This window comes from Cajanus cajan, chromosome 4 (genome assembly GCF_000230855.2).
Source record: "Cajanus cajan strain Asha chromosome 4, NIPB_CcT2T_4, whole genome shotgun sequence".
Lineage (NCBI taxonomy): Eukaryota > Viridiplantae > Streptophyta > Magnoliopsida > Fabales > Fabaceae > Cajanus > Cajanus cajan.
The window spans coordinates 61,938,603-61,949,985 of NC_138520.1; the positions used below are offsets into that span (position 1 = coordinate 61,938,603).

Below are 11,383 nucleotides of genomic sequence, written 5' to 3' on the forward strand. Positions count from 1 at the left end.
TTTGGCGACCGTAGATCCGGCGGATGTTGATGACGCCGGTAATGCAATTTGTGGCGGTTTTTAACCGCCACAAACTACCAAAATAACCGCCACAAATCACACATTTTTTTGTAGTGGTGTATAGCCAAACAATTAAGTGCACTATGCATGTATAGCACAAAGAAGCAAACCAAAAACCCACTAACAAACATAAAAAGAATTTAAGAAGAAAGTCAAGCTAAATGATTGGATCTAAAAGATTCTCATACAATCACATTAACAAAAATATGGTTCTTCCTCCCTATGATTTGAGCTCTTCAATTTTGGTGTTTTTTTTTTCTCTCTAGATTTTACTCCACTCACAGATTTAAAAGAAAATCCTAATACCAAAATAATAATCGCTGTAGGATGAATCTAGTGTACTGCACCATTCAGGTCTCAGGACTTGTTGATGTTTAGAATGTTGGACAAAACATGAAGTACAGTGACATGCAACTATGCGCCAACGCGAACTTCCTTAACTCATCTTTCATTTATTCTTCTGGTGGCTCTAACTTCCTCCCTATGGTCTGTTTTTTGCTTCGTGTAGTTATATCCCTACTGCTAAAAGTCATAATTTAAATGAGATATCAAAAGACACTAAAATTAAAAAATTTATCCAAAAATTACCAATCTCATATAGCACTAATGAATAAAGAACAAAATAGTCACTACAAAAAAATGTGTGATTTGCGACGGTTATTTTGGTGGTTTCTGGCGGTTAAAAACCGCCACAAATTGCATTACCGGCGTCATTGATAACCGCCGGATCTACGGTCGCCAAAAACCGTTTGCGGCGGATATTTAGTAAACGCTGGTTTTGGGCGCCAGAAAATTCAATCTCTTTGTGGCGGCTCAAACCGCCATAAAATGCATTTTTGTTTGACTTCTTTGAAATTTTCTGGCGGTATAAAACTGCCACAAAATTGTAGTTCTATTTGACTTGTTTAGGGTTTTCTGGCGGTTTTTGACCGCCACAAAATTATTATTATTTTTACTTATTACATTTTCTGACGATTTAAGCTAATGCTAGTAGGGAATGACGAACTAGACAACCAATAATAAATGCAAGTCAAGTAATGTTCCCACCTGTACCCTCCCAAGCAAACAAAATGTCGAAACCAAACATTACACAATTATTTAGTTTAACCTTGATTCTTGGGTTCAATAAACAAATTCTCGAGAGTTCACAACTTACAACATGAAGAGACAAAAAATTATACCCTGAACCTATGATAATCAGACCAATGCAAAATTGGCATGGAATTGTCAGATCATCATATCAGATTTGATTGGAATGTGCCACCATGCTTGTGAAAGAATGGCCACTTCTGTAAATCCAACCTACACATGTCCCTTTTTGTATTACTCAAACTCAAGAAAATAAGTAGATATTCGAGATATTTATGACCATGAAATTTGCAAAGCTTAAACAGATATTCTAAGTGTTATTGTAAGATAATTTAATCAAACTAATTCATAACAGCAGGTATTCAAACATCATTGTTTCTTTTCCCAAACATAAATTTGAAACGGAATGAAAATCATGAAAAATTATTTTTAAAAGTAACAACAATCAAAATCAAAGTTTATTATGTTATGCTGTCATAAATTAATTGGTAAATCTATAAATTCTAACAAAACAGGACAACAAGGGCTCAGGAAACAGAATTTCAAGGATTTGATAAAGCATACCTGACCCAGGTCTTCTGGAAAAACAGAATTTCTTTCTCCATATACCTGTGTTTGAAGTGAAAAATAAAAAATAAATAAAAAAGAAGAAACATTCCCTTCAATTATATTCTAGTACAAACAATATAGGTCATTTTTGTCCAGTTCAAACTAGTGCGTCAAGTCTTTGCGAGAGAAAGAGAAAGACTTTGGAAAATGGGTACTCACAAACTGTTGATTTCTCATGTTTTTTGAATTTGATGCATTGTCCAAGGAGAGCTGAGTGCCTGCATCCAAGTAGGGAAAAAGGGAATAAAATTTTATAACTCCCATAACTGAAGAATGTTTTGGGAGAAAAACATATATAAATATTGATGAAACTTTAACTACATGCTCTAGCTGCTTGCAGTAGTATAAATAATTTGTGGAAAACATCACCTCAATTTGACCTTGTAGGAACCTTATATATCCAATGGCTTCTAACAACACAGAAGTTGTGTCAGTCTACAAAAGTCACAAAATGGCACCTGATTCAGATTTATTACATTAAGAATAAGAACTCTAGAAGTAGTATTAAGAAATTGGACATCCCAATTTTTCGGCTAAAAATGACTGAAACCAAGTTTCTCTTCTTCTCCCGGTTATCCGGTACTACAAAACAAACACAATTCCCAAAATGCATACTAGACACAATTAATAACTATGGTACAAACCTAAAAAGTTCTCAAAAACCATTTTAAAACAAAGCCTAAACTAAATTCTTATTATACCTTTGAGTAAATGGCTGCCTTTGAGACGTATCAAGTTATATATGTGATATTTATAGAATGGGGAAATTCTATAAATATCACATATATATAACTTCTCATCACTTACATCAAAAGCTCAGCTGCGAGTTAACAATGCACACAGAGGCCAACAAAGGAAGGTCAGAACAGGGGCTGTTCACTGAAGGGCTGACCTTAGCTGGAAAATGCCAGAAAATGTGCAGCTGGCTGGAAGTGTGACACAAGAAAGTTGTTGATGGCAATTAAGAATTTCTCATCATAAAATGGTTCTGAAGGAGAATATGATGTGGAATCATAGATGTAAACTAAAAAAATGGCTTATCAAAGAAATGACAGGAACAATATGGACTTTCTATTTCTAGTTGTCATAGAACCCATATCCTCTACATTTCAGCCACAATTTTGGCTACTACCCAAGCATTGTTAAGTTCCCAATAGCAGGTCTCCACCACAGCCCAATAGCAGAACTATACTCTAAGTCAAACACGGGAAAAACTCTAGTTTTTCTGATTATTGACAGTGCAAATTATACATTTATCATACTATACCAAGCAAACTAACATCACCAAATCTACAAATCTAGCTAAACCAGGTACTCAAGCACTTGTCTTTAATAAGAAACTGGGATTACCATCAAAAAGAGAGCTTCTAACCTATCACAATAAGCACCCAGAATTTATAAATATCAAGCCCCCAAAAACATATCCAAAAGTGGAATATCATGAATTTGTAATTGTATTAAATCTCCCAAAGAAAATTATAATTTGTCTGTTATTGCTATTGATATAAAATTGAATGCTGAAAGAATTTTCAATTTATGTATTCATTTATCTTTCTGACTATAGGAACACTCATGCCAATAAGTTAAATCTCCATTAAACTTGTGGTATAGCCAAAACGATATTACAGAATCAAGTGTTAAATAGATAACAAAGGAACCACAGATATACAGTTTATTGCTGCCATGTCCATTTCCATGCCACGCAGAACTATCCGCATTGTTTCCAATTCTGTCTCTCACAGACCGCTTAGTACCAGTCAACGGAAGAGAAGAGAAAGAAGAATCTACAGTAGATATATCCCTCTTCACAACCTAAACTCAAGTGTTAAATAGAAGATGGGAAATTGAAAATTGAACTGCATTCCTTTATTCCAAATAAATAAATTCAACAAAACAACTTAGTACAAGCACAAAGTCATGCCGAATGTAGAACTAGATGTCAACAACAAACAAAAGCATTCTGTATCAACATACTTATCGGAAAACAAACAAAAAACTTCGAAAAAGGGTAAACATCATTTTCATTGATATCTTTCGAGAAAACCATTTGACGAAGCAAGTAGAAACAAGTCGAATCCAAAAAATAGTGAACAGAATCGAAGTAGCGAAAACACACACAAAGAAGCTCCTTGTATAGAGAGCATTAACAACAATCTAGGCGAAACAAGAACGATATAGATTTCGAATTAGATGAAATTGCAAACTACCTGACCGCTACGCCCAAGAGTAATGGTAACGCGAGCCCTCGAAGGATCGGACATGTCGATAACCGAAACCCTAAATTATCAATTGAGCAAAAGCTTCCGACACGAACACACCAACATGATCAATCAACAGCCGCAAAGAGTTACCCTAACCCTAATCCTAATCACATTGCCACGAGTCGAAGTAGTGATAGAGAACACAACGATGGTTAGAAGAGGAAGGTGTTTGGAGATTTGAGTGATTCAGATTCCGATTAGAGAAAGAGAAAGAAGGGGTTGGTGGTGGAAGAGAGAGAGAGGCGACTTTGCTGCTTCAACGCCAAATAATAATAATAATAAATATAGTAATTAAGTTTGAGAGAAAAGAGAAGCGTCCATTTAAATTGTATTTATTTAAAAATAATAATAATAAATATTGTAATTAAGTTAGTTGCATGTGGAATAGGTATTTAAATATTGTGGCGGTTTCAAACCGCTGAAAATATTGTTCTTTTGCGGCGGTTAAAATAACTGCCAGAAATATAATATTTTGTGGCGGTTTTTTGAAACCGCTAGAACAAAACCCCCACTAACTACATAATTTTTTGTAGTGAGTTAATTCCATAAGAATAAAGCAAGACAGTTATACACGAAATTACGGGCTAAATAACTCCATTTATGAATTTTAAGTAAGTTGATAAGAACTGGCTGGCTTTACTGATAAAAAACAAAGAACGCTCCTGCATTTGAGAACATTCATTTCAATCCTTACTTTATTTAATAAATAAAAGGATAAATAAGAGATAGAAAGATGAACAATTATTATTTCTGTATGATTAATTAACATCTGGCTATAGCACCATGACTGTTCTTATATTTTATTTCGAAAGCAAAATTATTTTGCAGAAAAGATGGCTATCCACTGATGTATTTTCTATCACGATAAAGTATACTTCAAAACAGGGAGAAAAGAAAAATGCTCTTACTAATAAATTCGTTGTCACTTCACTTGTTAACATGTCACTCAACCAAGCTTGAAACAGAAAAATATAACACAATAGAGATATATAAAATTTTAAAACCAGAACAAAATAATGCTAACAATACATACCATTTCACCTCCACAACTTCGGTTAGCAAGTGGCTGAGACCATTGGTTAGAGCTGATCTAGAGGTTAGAGAAGCTTTCAATATGCTAAGAGCCTGCATTAAGAACATTGTAAAATGAGTAACTGCTGCTAGAAATCAGTCATCTAGCGTGATCACAAAATGAAGACAAAGAAGTAAAAGCAAATAGTTTTACTATTGCATACCTCTTTGATACCAATGGTGACAACCTTTTCCTTCAAGTCATTAAGAGGTGTCTTTAAACGGTTGATTAAAGATAAACCCGAAGTTGGAGACATGGGTTCCACAACCAAGTCATCTGTAGCCATGAACATTGCTGGACCCTTGGCATAACCTTTAAGCCTTCCAGAAGATGACTTCAGATCTACTAATTTCAAAACTTTATAAATTTCACTATTCTTATCATCACTCCTGCAACCATTAGCTATATAGAATTTATTATAATAAATGCTTTCTCTAAAACCACTAGGATGATAATAACAATAATATGGTGAAGCTTCTTGTTCATCAATTGGAAACATCTGCATGCTTAATCTGAACTGTGGGGGAAGGCTAGGATCAACAAGCCTGTTCTTCAATCCCTTTGCTATCAAATATTTGTTTTCATTTAAATCAACTATACTCTTGTACAATCCATCAATGCTGCCCAGGGAAGCAAATCCTCCTAACATCCTCACGACTCCACCCAAAGGGAAGGTGAGAAAACTTAAAAGGAAGTCTGCAAAATCTTCTTCTCCTTCAGCAAACAATATCTTCCCATCTGATTTTCTCATAATTAGCTTCACTTTGATTTGGATTGTACTACTATTCTCAACAATAGGAGGAGAGAAACTTGAGTTCTCCAGCAATTGTTTCTTAATTAGGAACAAATCCGTCAGAGTTGACTTGGACAATAAAGAACATTTTAGCAGATCCAGTACCTAAAATAAAGGAGAATTTATAAATAAAAAGACTAAATAAACATAAATACAATGTCGTAGGTACCATCGGTAAGTACCGATGTTGTACTCCGATTAATAATACACGTTATTAAATAGAAATGCTTATCATGCATATTATCAAATTATCAAAGTAAAATCGCAATTAATAACAGTATCAACAGTATCTTTGGCATACTGTATCAATGAAGAAGCAAACGTTGAATTGAAAAATAAAAATTTGCGAGTGTTGCATGTATAGAGCAAGTAATAATAAGCAACCAAATATCAATATGCATAACTGTAAATGAAAAATAACCTTTTTCTTTGTGACAATCACAGTCATTTCTTCTACCGAATCTGAGCATTTTACTCCACACTTCTCCAAGACACCAAAGCATGTATCCACTGCGTTTGGAATAACAACCAGATCATCGGTGACAATAAAAGTAGCGACATCGTTTACAAACCCGTAAACCTTGTCGCTCTGGAAAGAAACTAAACGACTCAAAAGATGTCCACAATCACATCTTTCATTTTTGAAAGTGCTCAACAAGTTATGGCTGCAGTTAGGCAAGTTGGTACACATGAAGTACTTCGTGGGACGAGTGTCATCTATGTTAAGTTTCAGACTCCTGCAATAATCTTCGGAAGAACTCCTTGGTCCCAATAGCATTTCTTTGCATGTTTCTGTCCACAGATACTTTTGAAGATTTGTTACACTTTGATGCAGTGAACTTAGACAACCAACTTCAACTGTTCCCATATCTGAGTCCTTCTGCACAAGTCTGGAAATGGTTCCTAAAGGCATTGTTAAGAAGCTTAAGAGAACGTCCACAAAGTCCTTCCCTGCCTCTGCCAATACAACTTTGTTGGTCTCTTTGTTCACCAGAAGCTTCAATGAAACTCGCTTTTCTTCTTGAGGCGCAGCCATAATGAAAGAACTATAGCGAAGTTGGAAAGTTTTCAAAACTTAGAAACAAATAGTTCTTCTGTTCACAACTACTACTCTGATTGCCGTTTAGCCTACTGCCTCGGGTTCTAGATATTGCTATAACACTTTTTTAACTAGTCATTCGCACACAATAAGAAAATTGTTTTTAAATTGTTGAGACTCATCATTACACTTTTTTTAACTTAATTATATTTCACAAGTGTGTGCAAGTTATCTTTTCTATTTCAAAAGAGGAAATTTATTTATTTATATTCTCTCCGATTTCGAATATATGCAATAAATAAACAAAATCAAATTAGTTAGTTCAAAATATAAACAATTTTCAATTAAATTTACTATTTAATATATATAATGCTAACATCTCTAAAATATTCTTTCTTTTAATTAAGATTGTATTTCTTATGATCAATTTTTATTCTTATTATCAAATTCTAAAAAAAAATATATTTTAAGAAATTAGATTGTATTTTATCATGCTCAATGAATAGGGATAACAATAAGCTAAATTTTAAATAAAAAATTATGATTAAATCTATTTAAAGTCTGATTTGATCCAACTAATTTAATAGAAAAATGTTAGGTTTAGACTTTTAAAAAAATTATTTATTTAAAAAGTTGAACTTAAAGTTTATAAAAAAATTTATTAGATCTGATAGGTCGGACTATTTATCTATATGATATTACTAAAAAATAGTATACACATTATATTAATAACAATAAAATTAAATAAATAAATTTGCAATACAAAAAATAAAATTATTAATATTTTTAACATTTTCACTACTCTTAAACGCTAGTGTACATGAGTGTGTATGAACTGTCCCTCTTATATTAGTTTTTTATTTTTATTTTAAACTCTAAAAATTAATAATAATCGAGTAAACTTTATTTTATCATACAAACTAAAAGAAATATATACTAGCACGTATATTTAAAAATAGATTTTTTTTAAACTTATTTAAAGTCAAGTTTATAACATTGTTAATGTAAAAATAGATTTTTATATATGTCAATAGATCATACAAGACTTTTAAAAAGATAAGTCATGCCTAAAAATAATCTATGATAAATAATAAAGTCAAATTTAGCTTTTAATTTTATAACTTGTATATTCAAAGTCTGATTTATTCACAAATTAATCTTTGATTATTAGCTTCGAAACATTGCATGAACCATATTTATAAAAAAAAAAAAGCCTAATTCTTTTGGTTAGCGAGAATTTTTTATTATTTATATTCAGATTAAATGGAATAATATTTATGTTATATATATACATATATATATATAGTAATTAAAAATATTTTAATACAAAATTATAAATGCAAGAGAAAATTTGATATAAAAAATATATATAGGAAGAGTTAATAAAATAAGTAATAACATGAGAATACAACTTCCCACCGCATAAATAACTGTACATTAATCTATCACTACATAGATAACGAGTAAGAAATAACAAATTAATAAATACCGGCCGTCCTTGTTACAAGACACGATTTTAGAAGGAATTGTGGGTAATTTTTATAAGATATTTTATAATTTTTTATAAAATATTAATTTTAGGGTTTAGGGTGTATGTGTTTTTTTTTTTCTTCACTTTTTGTCTTTTCAATTGTTATTTAATATTATCTTCATCTATAATTATAAAACTCTTTTAACTAAATTACAACTTTTAAAAAATTAATTTAATTAAGAGGATTAAATTTATTAATAATTTAAACTATTTTTATAAAATTATTCTTAACATCTCTTAAATTAACCTTCTCTCTTTTCATTTAATCATTTTTCATCTAATTAATTAATTTTTTTTGGAAGAAAGATATTCATGTGTCAATTTATTTTCTCCAATATTAATAAGAGAATTTTTTTTATCTAATTAATGTTAAACATTTATTACCTTTTGTCTAAAAGATTTGTTAAATAAATAAGAGTATTTCATAGAATATATAATTAATGCAATTAACAATTAGAAGAGGACCTCATTAAAAGAAACAAGCAAAAAAATGAAAAAAAATCTTATATATAGACGGATGTTTCATTTTTATTAATATTGATATATATCGAGCAATATTTTCACCTCTCATTATAATTTAATGACAAACAAAAGAGTAAAATTGATTAATCACGATTTTATTTTATAAATTTAATAAAATTCACTAATATAATTACTTAATTTAATGTATGATTGAATTAAAAGTGTTTATTAATAAATAGCCGAATTAGTACAATAAAATCTTATTTTAAGTATAGACAACATTTAAAATTATGAGAAAGTGCATTGTTAATTTTGTTATTACACGACCTTTGTATTCACTAGTAGTTGAATAGGCGAAGAAAATGATTTGACCAATTGCTAATGTATAGCAATAACCCTGTGTTGAAATAAGTGAGCATGCCTGAGGTGGTGATTAACAAATACTACATTCTATTTATTGTAAACATTTATTAAGATTAATGTAACTTATATGAAGGTAAATTATAATTTTTTTTACAAAGATAAACACTGCGCAACACACAGGTACACATGATAGCCCATACTTCCCTCATCATGCACATGTCTTTTAAAGTGTTATTTCTCTAAATGGTATAACTTACACCATTAATATAATGGGAGTGTTATAGTAAATTACCACTTCATGCAGGCTCACTTCTTTCGATATGTGGTCATTAAGATAATCACATATATAGAAGCCGTTTAAGATGCTACCCAGTAGCAATTGGCTTAATACAAGTAATTTTTCGATTAACTCAACTACTTGATAAATGTAAAGGTCGTGTAACAGAACGCACTTTTGCACGATTTTAAATGCATGCTGTACGAAAACTTTTCATTAAATGCTGTAGTGACCCGTTAACATACCTTTATTTATATGGAGCGACTTTACATCTCCCATTGTGGATTTTTTATTTTTAATTCATTGGTTAATTAATTCTTCTATATAACGTGTTTTTTTATATATCTATTATTCTTTTGTAAGGTTTTGGATCTGCTAAAGTGTTCTTTATTGTCCAAGTCAACTCTGACGGAATTGTTCTTAGTAAAGAAACCATTACTGTCGAAATCAAGTTTCTCTCCTCCTGTTGTTGAGATCAGTAGTACTATTCAAATCAAAGTGAAACTGGTTATGAGAAAATCAGATGGGAAATTATTATTTGCTCAAGGGGAAGAAGATTTTGTGGACTTCCTTTTCAGTTTTCTACCTCTCCCTTTAGGTAGAGTAGTGCGTATATTTGGAGGGTATTCTTCTCTTGGTAGCATTGATGAATTGTACAAGAGCATAGTTGGTTTAAGTGAAGACAAATATTTTAATGGTATAATAATATCCATTAATAATAATAAAATTTATATCTAGATTAAAAATAAATGTTAAATTAATATAATATATAATTAAAAATATCAAGATATACAAAATTCTAAATTAATATAAATTACTAAAGTTCATCTTTATAAGAAAATTATGAAAAATAATTGATAAAATAACTTATTTCAATTTATAATCCTTATTATTTATATTTTTATTTGGATTAAGTTAACCAAATGTCTATTTTAAGTTTGTTTTTCTATGTAATATGAAAAATATTTCTTTAACGAAAACATTAAAGTTTGCTAGTATTTAAACTTATATTCCAAGAGATTCAAGATTGTTTTTGGATCTAACAATGTCTATTTTATACCATTAAAATTTTAATAAATAAATATTTTTAAATATATTAAATAATTATTCAAATATAAACTCATTTAAAATAATTATAATTTATATGCAGAGAGGATATAATATTAAAAATTAATTAACTTATGCAATACACAAGGTAAATGTTTTTATATATATATATATATATATATATATATATATATATATATAAGTATTTTATCTATTATTATTGAAGTGAATGTTAGAATACAAGAAGGGGGTTTGAATTGTTTTATTTTAAAAAATTGTTCCTTTTTAAATCAATTTCTTAAAAGACAACTCGTCTGAGTAAACAAAAGTTTTGGTACTTAGTGTCTTTCTTTGCAAATAATTTTTGAGTTTACTTGTTAATGAATTATTGTAGATACCCAATTTCGTCCAGGGGGCATACAAACAAGATAGGACATTAGAGGGTCCAAAAACCCAAATTAACTTTTTTTAGTGGCCCGGAACGGGCCGTTCCAAAATCAGAACAGGCAGTTCCCAAGTCCGGAACGGTCCGTTCTCGAGTTGGAACGGGCCGTTCCTAGGCTTCTCAATGGCCTAAAAATTGTTAGCTGGAACGGGCCATTCTAGACCAGAACGAGCCATTCCAAACCAAACAAATGGTCTAAAATCTGTACCCGGAATGGGCCGTTCTGAAATCAGAACGGGCCGTTCTAGTTCCCCAGAACGTGCCGTTCTGATTTCAGAACGAGCTGTTCTAGGGTACGAAAATGCTACATAACATTCAGATTCGGAATGGGACGT

The 11,383-nt window shown here is 30.8% G+C and overlaps 1 protein-coding gene and 1 long non-coding RNA gene across 2 annotated transcripts; both read right to left on the reverse strand.

The window, feature by feature from the left end:
- Positions 1–339: 339 nt before the first annotated feature.
- On the reverse strand, positions 340–4,552 carry LOC145957090 (uncharacterized). The gene is made up of 5 exons (XR_014433510.1): positions 3,966–4,552; positions 2,128–2,193; positions 1,918–1,976; positions 1,714–1,758; positions 340–1,362 (listed from the first exon to the last, which is right to left on the reverse strand). It is a non-coding gene; the product is annotated as an uncharacterized LOC145957090 (long non-coding RNA).
- A 409-nt stretch (positions 4,553–4,961) lies between these two features.
- Positions 4,962–6,920, reverse strand: LOC109800465 (uncharacterized). The gene is made up of 5 exons (XM_083073687.1): positions 6,306–6,920; positions 6,161–6,184; positions 5,255–5,989; positions 5,053–5,144; positions 4,962–4,974 (listed from the first exon to the last, which is right to left on the reverse strand). Exons 1-5 carry the CDS (start codon positions 6,918–6,920, stop codon positions 4,962–4,964), a joined length of 1,479 nt encoding a protein of 492 aa, XP_082929813.1.
- Between the last annotated feature and the right edge of the window lie 4,463 nt (positions 6,921–11,383).

Bases quoted from the DNA above. Each gene is read 5' to 3' on its own strand.
- LOC109800465 (XM_083073687.1), bottom strand. From the start codon at position 6,920: ATGGCTGCGCCTCAAGAAGAAAAGCGAGTTTCATTGAAGCTTCTGGTG. The intron at 6,185-6,305 runs GTTATTTTTCAT...TCATTGATACAG, and splicing joins TGATTGTCACAAAGAAAAAG to TATGCCAAAGATACTGTTGA. The intron at 5,145-5,254 runs GTATGCAATAGT...TTCTTAATGCAG, and splicing joins TCACCATTGGTATCAAAGAG to GCTCTTAGCATATTGAAAGC.